The 21,333-nt window shown below is 44.1% G+C and overlaps 1 protein-coding gene across 3 annotated transcripts in view; it reads right to left on the reverse strand.

Moving 5' to 3' along the window:
* LOC126266744 (nephrin-like) overlaps positions 1-21,333 on the reverse strand; it is a 644,568-nt gene that overhangs the window by 476,108 nt on the left and 147,127 nt on the right. Inside the window, exon 1 of one of the 3 annotated variants that reach the window (XM_049971246.1) lies at positions 11,381-11,513. The exons of the other annotated variants lie outside the window; for them this stretch is intronic. Coding sequence (XP_049827203.1) covers positions 11,381-11,438 — 58 coding nt within the window. The 5' untranslated portion in view covers positions 11,439-11,513. Of the gene's footprint in view, positions 1-11,380; positions 11,514-21,333 lie in introns of those variants that run through there. 3 annotated transcript variants of the gene reach the window in all.

Consider the following 21,333-nt stretch of genomic DNA (forward strand, 5'->3'; position numbering starts at 1 on the left):
CAGTATGGAGATGACGAATACAAGCTTCCAATGTGGGTTCACCGCGATGTCACCAAACACGGATGCGACCATCATGATGCTCTAAACAGAACCTGGATTCATCCGAAAAAATGACGTTTTGCCATTCGTGCACCCAGGTTCGTCGTTGAGTACACCATCGCAGGCGCTCCTGTCATTTATGCAGCGTCAAGGGTAACCGCAGCCAAGATCTCTGAGCTGATAGTCCATGCTGCAGCAAACGTCGTCGAACTGTTCGTACAGATGGTTGTTGTTGCAAACGTCCCCATCTGTTGACTGAGGGATCGAGATGTGGCTGCACGTACCGTTACAGCCATCCGGATAAGATGCCTGTCATCTCGACTGCTAGTGATACGAGGTCAGCACAGCGTTCCGTATTACCCTCCTGAACTCACAGATTCCATATTGTGCTAACAGTCATTGGATCTCGACCAACGCGAGCAGCAATGTCGCGATACGATAAACAGCAATCGCGATAGGCTACAATCCGGCCTTTATCAAAGTCGGAAACGTGATGGTACGCATTTGTTCTCCTTACACGAGGCATCAGAACAACGTTTCACCAGGCAACGCCGGTCAGCTAATGTTTGTGTATGAGAAACCGGTTGGAAACTTTCCTCTTGTCAGCACGTTGTAGGATGTCGCCACCGGCGCCAGCCTTGTGTGAATTCTCTGAAAAGCTAATCATTTGCATATCACAGCAGCTTCTTCCTGTGGGTTAAATTTCGCGTCTGTAGCACCTCATCTTCGTGGTGTAGCAATTTTAATGGCCAGTGGTGTAACAATAACCTCCGGTTACCTAACTTATTATGAGTCCGGTTTTAATGCCCTGAAAACATTCCCTTTTACATTAAATCTGACTTATAAATGAACAACAGCGCACATATTACAACTTTCTGTCTTATATTTTACCTAGCATTCGCTTATTAGGTCTATCCAATGTTTATTCTCTAATGGTGATGCCGTATCAGAAGTCGAGAAGGACCCTGTTTACACACATATCGTCCAGGACTGGTTTTGTGATCACGAGGAAGAAATGTCGCATCTCCACTGCTCACCAATATTATTTAACTTAACTTTATCGAGCCTTCGTAGTTTTCTTTGTGGAGAAGAGAGCGTGATCTCTCTCCACGTGCATCATCGTTACCTTAACTTGCCACTATTTAGCGGTAAGGATCATATGATTCCCTTGAAAAGCACACAGGACCTGTATTTATCCATTACTAGACGACTGTAAGCAGTTTTTAATACCAACTGTTTCTCTGTATTGTATGAGGCAAAGTAATGTGTTGTGTTTTTGGTGTTTCTTTTTTGCCACTTCCTCTAGATTGCAAGGGTGTCTTTGAAGTGCCCGGACTAATAAATGGTTCTTGAAGAAGGTCAGCAATCTCTGCAACGGTGCAAGGATAACAGTCTGAAAGACTGATCTTGTCTTGTAACATAAACAGTATTGATTAGCTGTGTTGGTTCTTTAAACGACTGACAGAAAGGTGGAATCAGAGCCGTTGTATTTACCGAGGGTACGTGTCTTTACTGTAAAAGGATAATGGCAACCACTTAGGTAACATGTTCTGGAGGTAAAAGAGCCCTCCTCTCGCCCGCCCCCTTCGGAGAACACAACCAGAAGAACCTTGCGAAAGATGAGAGGAATCGATGCCCACTTACAAGGTGTTTCAAAAATGACCGGTATATTTGAAACGGCAATAAAAACTAAACGAGCAGCGATAGAAATACACCGTTTGTTGCAATATGCTTGGGACAACAGTACATTTTCAGGCGGACAAACTTTCGAAATTACAGTAGTTACAATTGTCAACAACAGATGGCGCTGCTGTCTGGGAAACTCTATAGTAAGATATTTTCCACATATCCACCATGCGTAGCAATAATATGGCGTACTCTCTGAATGAAATTACCCAAAACCTTTGACAACGTGTCTGGCGGAATGGCTTCACATGCAGATGAGATGTACTGCTTCAGCTGTTCCATTGTTTCTGGATTCTGGCGGTACACCTGGTCTTTCAAGTGTCCCCACAGAAAGAAGTCACAGGGGTTCATGTCTGGCGAATAGGGAGGCCAATCCACGCCGCCTCCTGTATGTTTCGGATAGCCCAAAGCAATCACACGATCATCGAAATATTCATTCAGGAAATTAAAGACGTCGGCCGTACGATTTGGCCAGGCACCATCTTGCATAAACCACGAGGTGTTCGCAGTGTCGTCTAAGGCAGTTTGTACCGCCACAAATTCACGAAGAATGTCCTGATAGCGTGATGCAGTAATAGTTTCGGATCTGAAACATGGGCCAATGATTCCTTTGGAAGAAATGGCGGCCCTGACCAGTACTTTTTGAGGATGGAGGGACGATGGGACTGCAACATGGGCCTTTTCGGTTCCCCATATGCGCCAGTTCTGTTTATTGACGAAGCCGTCCAGGTAAAAATAAGCTTCGTCAGTAAACCAAATGCTGCCCACATGCATATCGCCGTCATCACTCCTGTGCACTATATCGTTAGCGAATGTCTCTCGTGCAGCAATAGTAGCGGCGCTGAGGGGTTGCCGCATTTGAATTTTGTATGGATAGAGGTGTAAACTCTGGCGCATGAGACGATACGTGGACGTTGGCGTCATTTGGACCGCAGCTGCAACACGGCGAACAGAAACCCGAGGCCGCTGTTGGATCACCTGCTGCACTAGCTCCGCGTTGCCCTCTGTGGTTGCCGTACGCGGGCGCCCTACCTTTCCAGCACGTTCATCCGTCACGTTCCCAGTCCGTTGAAATTTTTCAAACAGATCCTTTATTGTATCGCTTTTCGGTCCTTTGGTTACATTAAACCTCCGTTGAAAACTTCGTCTTGTTGCAACAACACTGTGTTCTAGGCGGTGGAATTCCAACACTAGAAAAATCCTCTGTTCTAAGGAATAAACCATGTTGTCCACAGCACACTTCCACGTTGTGAACAGCACACGCTTACAGCAGAAAGACGATGTACAGAATGGCGCACCCACAGACTGCGTTGTCTTCTATATCTTTCACATCACTTGCAGCGCCATCTGTTGTTGAAAATTGTAACTACTGTAATTTCGAAAGTTTGTCCGCCTGAAAATGTACTGTTGTCCCAAGCATATTGCAACAAACGGTGTACTTCTATTGCTGCTCGTTTAGTTTTTATTGCCGTTTCAAATATACCGGTCATTTTTGAAATACCCTGTATGTTCTGTGTCAAACGGAAACTGGACTCATTGCAACGTCACTGTCTCCAGGACAGCTCACTACTTTTGTATTCATTCGGTCCCGACAACTTGCGTTTATGGGCTAACAGCAAGTTGTATCGCTTAGCACCCATTTCTTAGATTTATTTGAATAACTAATCACCATTAGAGATTCCACTTCATCCTCATGTCATGTTTTCTGGTACTGTCGTTGCAGACTGGTAACTCGTCGAAAGTCTGTATATGTTAACATAAATTCTCTGAATATGTATTAAATATTGAAATAAATTAACGGCACTCTTCGAAACAGTTTCAATTTTTATATATATATATATATATATATATATATATATATATATATATATATATATATATATATATATATATATAACAATATTCACTGCTAACCAATCAGTCGTTATATTGGTAATCAGGGTGAATCACCCAAAACTTGCAAGGCTAACATTGCGGAAATCGGAAGTGGTATCGATGTACATGTCTCACAGAATGGACTCAGTCATGGGTCTCGTATTGTTAGCCAATCAACAGATTGTCCTAATACTTGAAAGTGTACTTTTTGTGCAAACACACATTTTTGTAAACAGAACAATGCCTATTGACACTAGCAGATTAAAAGTAGGGAAAATTAGAATATCATTGGTGTTTTTGTAGGATTCCAGTGCGAGTCATTTACGATACATCGTATTTTAGCTCGTAGATCACATAACTAATGAGGAAGTATTGAATAGGACTGAGGAGAAGAGAAGTTTGTGACACAACCTGACCAGAAGAAGGGATCGGTTGGTAGGACATGTTCTGAGGCATCAAGGGATCACCAATTTAGTACTGGAGGGCAGCGTGGAGGGTAAAAATCGTAGAGGGAGACCAAGACATGACTACACTAAGCAGATTCAGAAGGATGTAGGTTGCAGTAGGTACTGGGAGATGAAGAAGCTTGCACAAGATAGAGTAGCATGGAGAGCTGCATCAAACCAGTCTCAGGACTGAAGACCACAACAACAACAACAACAACAACGATTTCAACAGGCATTGTTACATATAAGAATGTGTATTTTCGCACAAAAATGGAATTTCTAAGTGCTATTACAGTCTGAGCCCCTTTGCTACCAATCTGTTCTGTAAAAAGCGCACGTCAATGGCATTTACCATTTCCGTAACGTTTCCGTTTATGGTTGCTTTTCTTCTGTAGGCAGGACGGACGTTATTTATATGTAATTGACGATGCTGGTGCTCATTCCGCATTTAACATTTGACGATGCCACTATGGCTGCAGTACATCAGGACTTTGTTTTTATGAAACAGATCTGGTGATGGTCATTAAACACCGAAACCGGTAATCTGTTAAAAAAACGTTTGTGACGATAGGCGTAAATTAAAGGAAATTTAAAGAAATAGTAATTTACAGTTTAACTGCCGAAATTTCTTTCAAAACGGTGGTGTATGTAGGAGGAATTCCGCGAGTCAACGGTTATACCTGCGAGCTGGTGTGCTCCTTTCTGAGCGATCCGAGTCCACTTGTAACCAACAGCAGCCTCAGGTGACAAGTGGACTGCAGCGGAGACAGGCGGTGAGCTTGGAGATGACGCCACATGTTTCGCTGGCAGGTTTAACCGTTTGCTACCAATTTTATTTCGAAAACATTAATATACGGTTAATTAAATTAGAGTCCTACTTAGAAGCAATATATTTTTCGCCATTTCTTTTTCCAAGGGGTTGGGATTTTGGGTAGGACATACAGGATTCCAGAATGAGATTTTCACTCGGCAGTGGACTGTGCGCTCATATGAAACTTCCTGGCAGATTAAAACTGTGTGCCGGACCGAGACTCGAACTCGGGACCTTTGCCTTTCGCGGGCAAGTACTCTACCAACTGAGCTACCCAAGCACTTCTCATGGCCCGTTTCCTTTCTTTCAGGAGTGCTAGTTCTCCAAGGTTCGCAGGAGAGCTTCTGTAAAGTTTGGAAGGTAGGAAGTGGCGGAAGTAAAGCTACGAGGACGGGACGTGAGTCGTGTTTGGATAGCTCAGTTGGTAGAGTGCTTTCCCACGAAAGGCAAACGTCCCGAGTTCGACTCTCGGTCCGGCACACAGTTTTAAACTGCCATGAAATTTCACATACAGGATTGTTCGTAAGTACTTCGAGGGATTCAGAAGACGACTCCGCAAAAACTAAAAGTCAGATTAAAACCAGACACACATCAGTGGGCAGAGTATCTCTCCAAATATGTAGCGCACACTACAGCTGGTCAATATGGGTTTCATTTTTGAAGTGGCAAGCGTCACCGTGGATGGAAGTCGGTGACACGATGTGCTCGGAAAGGCGCGAAGGCAGCACGCTTTGCGAATCTGCTGTTAGGGTTGCCTATCTACAGGTGCGTAATATTTAGATATGACAATACAGATACGAGGGTTAAGGATAAAACTAGAGGACAGCACAACGTATAAGAACTCTGCTAACCATTAGTAGGCTTCCCTTGCCAGTGGGACACTGATACTTAGCAATAAGATGTAACAGATTTCAACTGGCTCTGTCATGACCTATCGTGAGACACATACGTCACGTTGGTACTCAAAGGGTTAAAGCGAGTGCGCGGAGCTCATTTGTGATCCCTAGCAGAAGGTGCTGGCGCACAGTGCTGGCCGGCGGCTGCGCGCAGACAAGGGTTGCGCCGCGGCCATCTGGCGCCGCTTCCTGCTGCAGCGAGCCGCCTTTGTGAGCACAATGCGGGTCGCCGCAGCGCGTGGCCGACGCCAGCCGCGCGCCCACCGGCACGGGACGCCAGGCAAATGGTGCGTGGCCGCGGGGCGCTGGAGCAATGTGCGCTGCTGGTAGCGAGCGGCAGCTCCGCTTAGATCGGCGGCGCTAAGACACTAGCAAAACCTGTACAAACTGTACTACAGAGGCTTCTGCGGTCGATTCCATGATTATTACAGTTGTACCGAGTCATTGTATAAATTACTTTGATTAAATACTGTAGAACCGATGTTTTGACCGTATTACAACGACCTTCCTCATGCAAGACTGGTTTTGGTGGAGGGAAGAAGCCTCTGTTTATTGCACACGATCGGTGTCATTGAGTCACACTCGCGAAACTATTTTGGCTCTAGAATGACAAAAGGGAGAGGATAGGACAGAAGCTGTTCGTGGACTATTGATTGATGACAGTGTGCAGATCAACGTTTGGTTTCTGGTGGGCACGTTTTCTTCCTTGGGCGTTTGGAAACGCACTGACAACCCCTCTATAGCTTTTTGTTTAGGTTGTCAAGAGCGAACACGGATCTGTCTGGGTTTAAGGCAGCATCCCCAGCTTTGTTCGAAGCTAAGGTGTTATTCCATGGAAAGCAGCATATAATCTCAATACTAGTTGTGAGGTCCACAACAAGAGAATAACATATACTCCTGACCAAAAAAATAAAGTACCCGGTCGCCGCCTCATCCACTGACGGTGTTCATCCGGGGCGGTGCAGAAAACGATTCTTCACTGAACTGAATGCCAGGTCATTCAATAGTAAGCCACGCTCTCCGGTCAGCCGCCACGGAAGCCTATAATTTGGTTGGTAAAACCCCGGCCCGGCTGCAGCTAGTCTCCCACCAACGGTACGGTATGTCACAGAATGTTGTAGTGAATCCACTATTTGTTCTAGGATGGTAGGTACCGATGTGAAGAGGTTACAATGTGGTTGGTACACAATATTGTCACCCACTCTCGTGGTGGCCAGACTTGATAGACCGAAAACTTGAACAATATGCCTGCCCTCACATTTCCATGCGCTGCAACAACAGACCACTGTCACTCCGAATGCCCCACACGTTTAGATACTGCAGACCAAAAGGACGTGGTGGCTTAGCGTTTCTAGGCGCTTCAGTCTGGAACTGCGCGACCGCTATGTTTTCAGATTCGAATCCTGCCTCGGGCATGGATGTGTGTGATGTTCTTAGGTTAGTTAGAAAACTTAAACACCCGCTTCTTCCCCACGCAACTATTCAAAGTGACTCTAAACTACAGCGCGGAACTATGTCCGATGCAGAAACCATAAATATGGAATACTATGGATACTTTTACACTTGAAAAGTATCTACTTTCATAATTTCTGAGTATTAAAGGCATTTAAAAGTCGTCTATGCATTAATAAGATTAATAACTGTAAATCACCTACAATGTCGCCACACGAATTAGGAATTTAACTTCCAATAACTCTACTGTTCATTGAAAAGCAGAGTGCTTTGGTCTTTGAGATTACTTTCCAGTACCACACTGGTGATCTTACTTTTTAGTACAACTTCATTATCCAATCGTAATGCACAACAAGAATCTTCGCAGATAGTTTAAATACATGTAGGCCTCCACTTCTTAGATATTTATATTTATTTCGTTGTTAAATGAACATCAACACTTTCCCAGCAAACTGAATGTTGAAACAAATTTCTGGCTTGCATCCGGTCGTCGTTTATTTCATACCATGATATGTCAACTAGACGTCTGCCAATCATATTCATGCGAGCTTCGATGGTAATCTGAAGATAAATTGGAAGCAGACTATCACTGAAACAAGGGAATTTCTGGGCAAGAGAAGTCTACTGGTATCAAGCATGGGCCTTAATTTGAGGGAGAAATTTCTGACAATGTACGTTTGGAGCACAGCATTGTATGCTAGTCAAACGTGGACTGTGGGAAAAACGGAACAGAAGAGAATCGAAGAGTTTGAGATGTAATGCTACAGGCGAATGTTGAAAATTATGTTGACATATAAAGTAAGGAATAAGGACGTTCTGCGCATGATCGGAGAGGAAAGGAATATGTGGAAAGGGACGGGCTAATAGGACATATGTTAAGACACTGAGGTACAACTTCCATGGCACTAGAGGGATATTTAGAGAGTGAATACTGTAGAGGAAGACAGAGACTGGGGTACATACAGTACATAACTGAGGACATAGCTTGCAAGTGTTACAGTGAGACGAAGAGGTTGGCGCGGGAGAGGAATTCGTGACGGGCCGCAACAAACAGTCAGAAAACTGAATGGCCCAAAAAGTAAATAAATAAATAAATACATAGTTCCTGTTGAGTTTTCCATCACAGGGTGCACAACGATGTGCATTTGTACGATAACTTACTTTCATCAGATTACTTCATTGAAGTAATATGAATTTTATGGACCATCTACAACAAATCTGACCTCATAAGTAAGCAAAGCAATCTCAAAAATACTGGACAGTTCTAGTGGAGTAAAATGGATGAAAATACCGCGTGAACGACTCAGCTGTTCTGAGTTCTTTTCAGAGTTTGTTGCAGTCAGTACGTGTGAATATTGATTTTAGCAGTTTTACGGATTCCCTGTCATTCGCAATGGGCTTACATGAGCATTAGCCAGTAGCTTTGCTTAGGAATCGCGTGTTTCTCGTGTGTTGTTGAAAGTGTCTGCCACTGAGTGCATCTTTGTTCTGGGAAATACCAGCAGTAAATAGTCGAGCCTGTCAGGAACCGCTTTCGGCATCACTGTAAACAAAACACTTGAGGTCTCTCGCTGTTTCACAAGCCACAGCCCTACAAACACAAAGAGAGACTAATGCTACGCTCCTCGCGGTCGCGTTCTCGCTTCCCGAGCACGGGGTCCCAGGTTCGATTCCCAGCGGGGTCAGTGATTTTCACCTGCCTCGAGATGATTGGGTGTTTGTGTCATCATCATCATTTCCTCATCATCATGAAAGTGGCGAGATTGGGCTGAGCAAAGGTTCGGATATTGTACGGGCGCTAATAACCGCGCAGTTGAGCGCCCCACAAACCAAACAAACCGAACATCATCATAATGCTGGCGGCAATAACGTCTGAATGATTGTCATTTCTGTCCTTTACCTTCTACAATAAGAAGATGGTCTTTGACACTGATTTATAGCATTCAACAGTTTTTCTCAGTTTTATGTTTCACTCACATTGAGTTCATACATGTGAACCTCTAATGTTATGTCACACATCTTAGTTGTCTTTGCCTTTTTTGTTACTCTGTTCTTTAGGACGAAAAGGTACTTGGTAATCGAGAGCGCATTTTATCGTGATAGATTACCCACGTTTTCAAAACGCTATTATGAAATTTATTAACCACCAGTTCGTTTATATTGCATGGGACCAGACATGGTCGTTCCGAAACAGGATGGACGCTGAAAACATCTATTTTGTTCTTAGAGTGTGCTGCCGTCATGATTTATCAAATATTATTTAAAAATGTCGATAAAAGAAATACATAAGTAGAATTTTAATGATAGCAAATCCTGAATACTTAGCTGAACAATCTTCGAATAAGAAGCACACTTGCGTGTGCGAAATACTGCGTTTCGTTCTTCGTAACTTTGCCTCTAATGACGTTGAATTGACAGAAGTGACATTCATATTAGTGGCATGTAAGCTGTAGTTAAAATTTGTGTGCCCAACCGGGACTCGAAATAAGTCGTCTGCTTTTCGTAGAGATGGAAGCTGGAGATTTAGCTGCGAGGACGAGGAGGTAACTGGAAGCGAACTTCGATCTGGCACAGGTACGAGTGGGAAACAGACCGTGTCCTTTTGCGAGGAACCGTTCTGGCATTTGCGTCAAGTGATACAGGGAAACAACAAAACCTAATTCTGGATGGCTGGATAGGTATCTGATGTTCCTCTTGTCGGGCAATACGCTAGCAACTGAGCTATCTGATAGCTCTCATGGACCGACTCAGAGCTTCAACCTGTTGCTAAGAATTTGACATATTGTCAAACAGGAGCATGCGACATTATAAACGTTCCTACAGTAATTTACTACGACAAGATTGCCTAATTACTACTACATTCACATTACAAATTTCGGCAGTTTATTGCCATCGTCAGATGTAATAATTAATCAAATAACAGCTTGTCATTATACATAAGACTCAAGTTATACACATTCAAAAGATCACTAAATGGTACAAATTATGTCGTCATATGATTAAGGAGGCTGAATCTGTGTGAGGATTAATTACAGTATGTTAAGATAGCAATGAATTGCTGAAACTGGTGGTTGTAGGATTTATGCGAAGTTGTTTTTCTGTTTATTTAAGTACAACCCGTGTCCTGCTATACCTTTTAAAGACATAAAACCAAACACTTAAAAATGGATTAAAGGCCGTATCCTGGGATGTACTTCAATAAACAGCAAAACAGTCAAATGGCGGGGTGTTATTTCAAAAACAAGCATTCCGGTTCCCGTTATTACGGAAGCACCCACCATGCGAGGTACAACAATTTGCCGACGTTAGATTTCACTTAGGACCGCGATAGTGCACTGACAACCGCAAAGATCACTGTTCTGCCAAGACTGACACTTGCAACGTATTGAAAAGATTGCACACACGCCCTTCATGGTCAAACAGAATGCACTACCTGCAGGCTTGGATAGTACCTGGATTTATATAGCCATGAGTTTCACACGGTGTTTCCGTATTATCGTCCAACTATTGTAAATACACTGTAACATGGATGTCAGTTTAAAAAGACGATAAAGTCCCATACTCCATGACAGAGCGTAGGGGAGCGATGCAGCTGAACCGCACCGCCGTGCTAGGCAAGGTCCTATTGGAGGTGGTTTGCCATTGCCTTCAAATGGTTCAAATGGCTCTGAGCACTATGGGACTTAACATCCGTGGTCATCAGTCCCCTAGAACTTAGAACTACTTAAACCTAACTAACCTAAGGACATCACACACATCCATGCCCGAGGCAGGATTAGAACCTGCGACCGTATCAGTCGCGCGGTTCCGGACTGAGCGCCTAGAACCGCTAGACCACCGCGGCAGGCGCCATTGCCTTCCTCCGACTGTAATGGGGATGAATGATGATGATGATGATGATGATGATGATGATGAAGACGACACAACAGCACCCAGTCATCACGAGGCAGGGAAAATCCCTGACCCCGCCGGGAATCGAACCCCGTGCTTGGGAAGCGAGAACGCTACCACAAGACCATGAGTAGCGGACAGTTTAATAAGAAAAACAGGAAATATCTTTTTTTTTTTAGAAAATTGAGTGGATATTAGCAGTTTCGTACTTAGAGGCACAAGCAAATAAAATAAGCAATAAAAGCTGAGCCGAGAGGTGAAAATCAGCTGTGTTGCACACAAACCTTCGTCCTCTGTCCAGGGGGTAGGCAGCCGTTTGTACGGTGGCATGAACCACCCCATAACGTCATCGCGCTGGGACAGGCAAGCGCTAGAACGGTCGTTGCGAGCACGCGACCGCGCAGAGGTCCACCACAAACTGACCACGGCTTGGCGGACGGGAACTTTTTAACTGGCGTATCCGCTCGGCTCAATGATGTCACAAACAAGCCGCTTGCCCAACGCCAACGCCGCCGCCGCCGCCGCCACCGCCACCGCCGCCGCAGCCGCCCTCTGCGGAAATAGCCGCGGCTTCCAGGAACGAAACCACCAGCATAGCAGCAGAGCCCGGCCCCGTTTGCCGTCTCCTTCCCACGCCACCGCTGCGGCTCGTCTTCTCTCCAGCGGCGCCCGCGGCAAATGGAAACAGAAGCGGAAGGCCCTATTCCGGTACGACCGCTGCAGGGAAGCTGTAACCCGGACGCTACGACCGGCGTGTCCAGAGTGGAAAGGTATCACGTTGCACGCTCCGTTCCGTGCGGGCCGGCATTCCCCTGCTACAGACTTCTCCATGCCTGACTTAGAGCGCTGCCCAAATTAGTAGCACGATATCGTGTTCCTTGTAAAAGGGGTAAGCTCGGCTCCCCCGAAGGTAGCCTCAACCACTAGCCCACGTCAGATGCAGAAGAAGCAGGGATTTCGTTTCTTCTTGTTTATCAAATTGGAGGAGGGCAATCTTTGTTTCTCGTACTACCTCCTTTATTACTGTGGTGTGTGGGATTCTGATTTTCAGTTGCATTATAGCGTATCCACTGCTTCCTGACAACAGCAAAGTACAGGATCCTGTTGCAGGATAACATTTTAACACATTAATTTTTTCTTAAATTAATTTTAGTTTCTATATTTCTCAAAGATTACAAATCCAACGCTATTTAATCAACATAAAGCATAAACAAAAATACATTGAAATTCAGGTGCCGGAAATGACTTAATCAAAGTGGCAGCTGTTCTTATCCAGACACTGTTAAGGCGAGTGAGAAAATTGTCCTTATACCTTTCGAACATGGCAAGGGGAATTTCTCGACGAATGACGTCTGTAAGATCTTCTGGAGTCAGTGGTATTGCAAAGTAAACCAGAGATTTAAGGTAGCTCAATAAGAAATAATTGCACGGAGACAAATCCGGAGATCGAGGAGGCCACTCCACGTGCCCATGCAAAGAAATGAGGCGATGTGGAAGATGTTTCTTTAGAAAAGCCATGGGTAATTTCGAGGTATGGGACGTAGTCCCAGGCCGGCCGGTGTGGCCGAACGGTTCCAGGCGCTTCAGTCTGGAACCGTGCAACAGCTACGGTCGCAGGTTCGAATCCTGCCTCGGGCACGGATGTGTATGATGTCCTTAGGTTAGTTAGGTTTATGTAGTTCTAAGTTCAAGGGGACTGATGACCTCAGATGTTAAGTCCCATAGTGCTCAGAGCTATTAGAACCATTTTTCAAGTAGTCCCGTCTTGCTGAAAGCAAACATAACCAAAGTAAATGTGATATCTTCTCAATTCTGACAAAAAATTATCGCAACATCGTAAGGTAACACTGTGAGTTCACAGTCACAATGCATCCATTTTCTCGGAAAAAATAGGGCCTAATGATGCCAAATTGGGCCTGTCGTGAAGTTGCCGTGAATTATTTTCCTGCCAGTACCTGTAACTTCATTTGTTCACAGCATCCGATAAGTGAAAATGAGCCTCATCACGTGCTGTTTGTTCATAAATGGTTCAAATGGCTCTGAGCACTATGGGACTCAACTTCTGAGGTCATCAGTCCCCTAGAACTTAGAACTACTTAAACCTAATCAACCTAAGGACATCACACACATCCATGCCCGAGGCAGGACTCGAATCTGCGACCGTAGCTGTCGCGCGGTTCCAGAGTGTAGCCCCTAGAACCGCTCGGCTACTTCAGCCGGCGCTGTTTCTTGTTGCGGTCTTCATTCCGAAGACTTGTTTGATCCAGCTCTCCAGGCTACTCTATCCTGTGTGAGCCTCTTTATCCCCGAATATCTACTGCAACCTACATCCTTCTGAATCTACTTACAGTATTTCTTTCTTTGTCTCCCTCTACGATTCTTAGTCCTCCACCATTCCCTCCAGTACTAAATTGGTGATCTATTGATGTCTCAGAATGTGTCATATAAACCAATCCCTTCTTTTGGTCAAAGTGTGTCACAAATTTCATGTCTCTTCCAATTCTGTTGAGTACCTCCTCATTAGATGCGTGATCTACGCAACTAATCTTAAATATTCTACTATAGCACCACATTTCAAAAACTTCTGTTCTCTTCTTGTCTAAATTGTTTATCGTACGAGTGTCACTTCCATACATGCTACACTCCAGACAAATACTCTTAGAAAAAACTTCCCCTCTATTAATTGTATTTTCGACGTTAGCAAATTTTTCTTTCTTATAAATACTTTTCTGGCCATTTCTAGTCTACGTTTTATATCCTCTCTATTCCGGCCATCGTAAGTTATTTTTCTGACAAAATATCTAAACTCATCTACTGCTTTAAGTGTCTTCTTTCATAATATATATGACTTGCATCACCTTATTTGATTCGACTGCATTCCATTTTCCTTGTTTTACTTTTCTTGACATTAATTTATACGCTTACTTTCAGGACAATGTCTATTCTGTTCTGCTGCTCTTCCAAACTCATTGCTGTCTTTGATAGAATTGCAATGTCATTGGCAAACCTAGGAGTTTCTTATTTCTTTTCCATAAACTTCAATTCCTACTCTATATTTTTCTTAGGTTTCCTTTCCTGCTTGTTCAACGTACAGATTGAATAACATCGGGGATAGGCTACAGCCCTAGACACTGCTTCCCATTCATGCCCCTACACTCTTATGACTGCCGTTTGATTTCCGTACAACTTGTAAATACCTTTAGCTCCGTATATCTTATCCCAGGTACCTCCAGAATTTTTAGGAAAATGTCCCAGTCAACACGGCCAAAGCCTTTCTCTAAGTCTACAAATTCTATAAACGTAGGTTTGTCTTTCGTTAACCTATCTCGAATGTAAGTCGTAGGGTCAATATTGGCTCGCGTGTTCCTACATTTCTCCGGAATCCTCGAAGTCGGCTTCTACCATTTTTTTCCGTTCTTCTGTACGAGATTCGTGTTTTGCAACCACGACTTATTACACTGACAGTTCGGTAATGGTCACATCTGTCAGCACCTGCTTTCTTTAGTATTGGAATTATTGCATTTTTTTAAAGCGTGAAGGTACTTCGCTTGTTTCATACACCTTTCACACTATATGGAACTTTTGCCATGGCTGGTTCTTCCTAGGCTATCGGCAGTTCTGAAGGGATGTCATGTAATCACGCGGGTTTGTTTCGACTAAGATCATTCAGTACTCTGTCAAATTTTTCACGTAGTATCACATCTCCCTCCTCATCTTGATCTCAGTCCTCTTTCACTTTTATAATGTTGCTCTCAAGTACATATCCCTTGTATATGTTCAAATGTGTGTGAAATCTTATGGGACTTAACTGCTAAGGTCATCAGTCCCTAAGCTTACACTATACTTAACCTAAATTATCCTAAGGACAAACACACACACCCATGCCCGAGGGAGGATTCGAACCTCCGCCGGGACCAGCCGCACAGTCCGTGACTGCAGCGCCCGAGACCGCTCGGATAATCCCGCGTGGCTCTCCCTTGTATAGTGCCTCTTTATTTTCCTTCAACCTTTCAGTTTCCCTTCTCTGTTCAGGAATAATTTTTCATTTGGCCTCTTGACATACACACAGCTGATTCTCTTTTTCCCAAAGGCCTCTTTCATTTTCCTGTTGCCAGTATATATCTTTCCAGTAGTGAAATATGGTTCTAAATAGTTACATTTTTCCTCCAGCCATTTCTGCATAGCCATTTTGTACTTGCTGTCAATTTCATTTCTTAAACGTTTGTATTCCCTTTCGCCTGATTCATTAGCTACATTTTGATTTTTTCTCCTTTCATTTGTTAAATTCAGTATCTCCTGCGCTATCCAAGGATTTCTCCTAGGCCTTATCAATTTACCTACTTTATCCCCTGCTACCTTCACTGTTGCGTCTCTTAAAGCTACCACTTTGTCTTCTACTGTATTCCTTTCCCCTGTTTTAGTCAAATGTTGCCTAATGCTCCCTGTGAAACTTTCAGCAACCTCTGGGTCTTTCAACTTATCCAGATACCATCTCCTTAATTTCGTACTTTTTCCAGTTTCAGTTTTCATCTACAGTTAATAACCAACAAATTGAGATCACAGTCCACATCTGCCGCTGGAAATGTCTTACAGTTTAAAGTCTGATTCCGAAACCTTTGTGTTCCCATGATATAACCGGTCTCAAACCTTCCAGTGTCACCAGGTATCTTTCAAGTATACAACCTTTTATTTACGATTCTTCAACCAAATGTTGGGGATGATTAAATTATGCTCTGTGCAAAATTCTGCCAGGTAGCTTGCTCTTCTATTCCTTTCCCCGAGCCCACTTTCATCTACTATTTTTTCTTCTCCTAATTTTCCTATCTTACTGTAGTCCCACGTAAGAATAAAATTTTTAGGTATCTGAATAATTTCTTTTACATCATCATACATTTCTTGAGTCTCTTCATGATCTGCGGGGATAGTTGGCATATAAATGTGTACTACTGTGGTAGGCACGGACTTCGTGGCTACTTGGCTACGATAATGAATTTACTATGCTGTTTTATAGCCCTCTATGCATCTGACAAGAAGTCTTATCTAACGGCAACCTATCCATTCCCCTTTTCGAATTTCCTAACCTACATGCCATTTAAGGTATCTAACAGTCCACGCTCTGATACGTAGAACGCCAGTTTTATTTCTCCTGATGATTGCATCCTCCTGAGTAGACACCGCCCGGATATGCGAATGGAGGACTATTTTATCTCCGTCATATATTACCCAAGGAAACAACATACAGTTTAACCGTACAGTAGTTCTGCATTTCCCATTGCTTTCAGCCGTTCGCACTACCAGCACAGCAAGCCCGTTTTGGCTGATGTTACAAGACCAGATCAGTCAATCATCGAGACCGTTGACCTGCAAGTATTGGAAAGGCTGGTGTCCTCCTTCAGGAACCACACGTCTGTCCAACGTCTCAGTAGGTACTCCTCTGATGTGGTTGCATCCACGGTACGGCTATCTGTGTCGCTGAGGCACGCAAGCCACCCCACCGACGGCGAATTCCATTGTCAAATGGCTCTGATCACTATGGGACGTAACATCTATGGTCATCAGTCACCTAGAACTTAGAACTACTTAAACCGAACTAAGGACATCACACAACACCCAGTCATCACGAGGCAGAGAAAATCCCTGACCCCGCCGGGAATCGAACCCGGGAACCCGGGCGCGGGAAGCGAGAACGCTACCGCACGACAACGAGCTGCGGACAATTCCATTGTCCATGGGGCACAGTATCAGAATAGCGTTATTTTCCAAGATTTCCAGCATCCTTGCTACAAACATATTCCACCGTCATTCTGCTTCAATTGTTGAACCATCATGATTTTAAAAGGATAAAAGTGAGGTATAACTGCAAAATGTGGCGAAATGACCTGTCTGAGATGCGCAAAGCGGGACCATGTCGTAGTGCCTAACGCCTAGGATTGGCCTCCACAGCTTGTCGAACTTCCTCGACGTGTTCTGCTGTGATAACTGTCAGAACTGTTTCAGGTATCTCTCTGTTCCTCTTGTTCTGAAGTTTATGAACGAGTTTTATTACTGTTGGGCGACATGGGACAGCACCGTGTCAACCAACACTGCACTGATTGCGAAATCTTCGCTGCGTATGCACTATCAAATGACCGGTTAAAACATATGTGTTGTAGAAAAATACGCTCCATGTTAATGAAATGGCAACTAATAAAGAATGTATCTCAAACATTGCGCATGCGCTGCTTCCCAGCCACTGAAGTTATGGCGGTCTCTAAAACGTAACATTTGCCTAGCGGATCCTGTACGTACCGAATCAGAAGTAATATGCAGATAATTACGACGAGAGATCTCCTAACCAAATGTAGGTAAATATGGAAATTACGTGATATGACAGTCAGCGCCATTTCTAATATAGTACACAGTAACATGAAAGACAAATGTAAGTAAAGGTGAAAATTACGTGATACGGAGTCAGCACTATTTGTAACAGCGTTCACAGTAACGTAAAACATTGCCACAAAATACAAATTAATCATTCCTCTTGCATTCTAGTAAATGTTTTATAACTACAATTTTTTCATAAACAGTGTGAACCAGAACCCCACCGACAGAATCTTAGCACTGTAGTGACTTAATGCTTGATTGTACAACGTGTGACGTTTAACACTGGAAAGATATTTTATGAAGATCATTGCTAGCACAATCGAAACCACTCATTTTAATTTATAATTCGCGATGTACACAAATAATTGACCATGTCAAGACATATAAAATTTTAGAGGCTGTTCGGAGATGCTTTCCGAATAAATTAGTGTTATTAATGTGAGGGAACAATAGTGTCTGATTGCTCGATAAGACTAATTGCATTTTGTTTATGATACACAGCCAGCCCATCAGTGGATACCTGGGAAGTCTAAGGACTCGGCAGTGTGAATTGAACATCATTCACAACAACAGAATTAGCTTTACCTCTCGGTGTGGTGTACAATCAGAACAACTTTAACAATATAGTAGCAAGGTGCAATGCAAATGATAGAGCTATAAACAATCAAGACGATCCACTGTAACTCGAGAGACAAGACATAAACTGTGATTACTCTCACTAGTCAGGACACGCCTGAAAACACACTGGTCCAGTGACGTCAATATTGGGTATTTGTAAAATAAATACAGAAGGTGTTTCCAAAAACAGATCCCAAAGATGTGAAAAAGAAAGACGAGTCGATCCGCCAAGTGAGCAAACCGCTTAAGAAAGACCAATTTACAAACTCTCACGTTCAAAATAACACAGTCACTTAAATTTCAACTCCTCCAGAATTTCTAAACGGTTAATGACCAACCAGAAAATCAGCAAAAATTACAAATATAGGGCAAACTTTTAATATAAGGAATTTGCTACTAACAAGTCGGACGCGGAAAAAAGTTGTTGACATCATAGAAGGCAATCTTGACTGGCAGAAAATTCACAAGTGATGAAACAAATTATGTAACCCCCAAACGTTCATAATACACAAAAGTTCGTAATACATATTATTTCTCAAGCCAACATCTATTTTTCTCGACACATACTAATCCTATAGCGATGAATGTGATATCGCTAGAAAGGTTTTCAACCGGCTGCTGACACTACAAATCGATTTAGCACTAAAACTCTATTTTTGGAAAATTTTAACTAGAAACGTAAAAGGGCATCTTGGATGCCCAGCTTCATACCTATATTTTACGAAGCTAACTTACTAATCACAAATAAGAGACTATCTTTCAATATTATCTTATTACAAATACTGTTTTTCCTTTTAATGTACTTATTAACAGGATAAATTTTACACAACATTGTCATAAATAATAACCGTAGTAAGGGTGGTCCATTATATCTGCCCACGTACAAGTTGACTTTTCTAAATGAATATACACTCCTGGAAATGGAAAAAAGAACACATTGACACCGGTGTGTCAGACCCACCATACTTGCTCCGGACACTGCGAGAGGGCTGTACAAGCAATGATCACACGCACGGCACAGCGGACACACCAGTAACCGCGGTGTTGGCCGTCGAATGGCGCTAGCTGCGCAGCATTTGTGCACCGCCGCCGTCAGTGTCAGCCAGTTTGCCGTGGCATACGGACTTTGAGCGAGGGCGTATAGTGGGCATGCGGGAGGCCGGGTAGACGTACCGCCGAATTGCTCAACACGTGGGGCGTGAGGTCTCCACAGTACATCGATGTTGTCGCCAGTGGTCGGCGGAAGGTGCACGTGCCCGTCGACCTGGGACCGGACCGCAGCGACGCACGGATGCACGCCAAGACCGTAGGACCCTACGCAGTGCCGTAGGAGACCCCACCGCCACTTCCCAGCAAATTAGGGACACTGTGGCTCCTGGGGTATCGGCGAGGACCATTCGCAACCGTCTCCATCAAGCAGGGCTACGGTCGCGCACACCGTTAGGCCGTCTTCCGCTCACGCCCCAACATCGTGCAGCCCGCCTCCAGTGGTGTCGCGACAGGCGTGAATGGAGGGACGAATGGAGACGTGTCGTCTTCAGCGATGAGAGTCGCTTCTGCCTTGGTGCCAATGATGGTCGTATGTGTGTTTGGCGCCGTGCAGGTGAGCGCCACAATCAGGACTGCATACGACCGAGGCACACAGGGCCAACACCCGGCATCATGGTGTGGGGAGCGATCTGATGCACTGGCCGTACACCTCTGGTGATCGCCGAGGGGACACTGAATAGTGCACGGTACATCCAAACCGTCATCGAACCCATCGTTCTACCATTCCTAGACCGGCAAGGGAACTTGCTGTTCCAACAGGACAATGCACGTCCGCATGTATCCCGTGCCACCCAATGTGCTCTAGAAGGTGTAAGTTAACTACCCTGGCCAGCAAGATCTCCGGATCTGTCCCCCATTGAACATGTTTGGGACTGGATGAAGCGTCGTCTCACGCGGTCTGCACGTCCAGCACGAACGCTGGTCCAACTGAGGCGCCAGGTGGAAATGGCATGGCAAGCCGTTCCACAGGACTACATCCAGGATCTCTACGATCGTCTCCATGGGAGAATAGCAGTCTGCATTGCTGCGAAAGGTGGATATACACTGTACTAGTGCCGACATTGTGCATGCTCTGTTGCCTGTGTCTATGTGCCTGTGGTTCAGTCAGTGTGATCATGTGATGTATCTGACCCCAGGAATGTGTCAATAAAGTTTCCCCTTCCTGGGACAATGAATTCACGGTGTTCTTATTTCAATTTCCAGGAGTGTATTTCCGAAACTACAACCGTATTTTCATTTTCGCCTTAAATTGTGGTTTACCTACTGCGATTACGCTCTAACGTGCTTGCTGTAACTAAAGATGTTTCTCAAGTTAATCCTACGGGTTAAGTGGCCCACTTACAGTCCGTTAACTCTGTTCGTCGTACAAGGCGGGACAAACTTTCCGAAGGCAAAGCTCATATTTGGAGATATGGAAATGTATATATAAGGATGTATCATAAAATCATGATTATTATTTCACCTTCACGTCGTTCGGTTTTGTGCTGATTCTCACAAGCAACGGTTACATTTATTCTAAATACTGTCATTATCTAAAACTATTAAAGTGCGGATGTTTTTCATGGGTCCGCTGGTTATTAAATTCACGAAAACAGTATCAGAGAGTTAAATCTGTCCCTGTCGAACCTTTCAAAATTTCCGACTGAACCAAACACCGCTAGAATTTGTACCATCTGGTTGGCTCGGCGAACGGTACGTGAAAGAGGTAATCAATAAATGTTACTCATGCACATTTCCGTGCCACTAGGATCGGAGTATAATAATTCCAAAGCGAGTGCCACAATGTCACAATATGTTCACAATTAACCAGCTCGAAACAGGTTCGCTCGGTTTAGTTCCTTGGCAGGGCTCTGCCGGCAGTTACAGCTCGTGCAGGATACTGTGGCCGATGCACAGTGACCACTTTTCGTACAAAGCCCCGCGCGAGTACATACCTTTGTTTGGAAGGGGAGGCTGATACGTATTTTCCACCTTTCGGGTGGCCAGCGATGACAGAATCGAGGAGCGGGCCCTGCAATCTGTCTCAAACGATTTTACAGAAACTATTCGGTAAACATTTCATTTTTCTTTACTTATAGCTTTACATGTCAGATGCATGGTGATGTGCACATCATTTCGTAATATTTACGTGAAAGTAAGACACTGCGCGAAATTCGGAAAACTGTGCAATGAAAAACAGAGGTCACTATGATTTTCCGTTTGGTGC

Source organism: Schistocerca gregaria, chromosome 4 (assembly GCF_023897955.1).
Source record: "Schistocerca gregaria isolate iqSchGreg1 chromosome 4, iqSchGreg1.2, whole genome shotgun sequence".
NCBI lineage: Eukaryota > Metazoa > Arthropoda > Insecta > Orthoptera > Acrididae > Schistocerca > Schistocerca gregaria.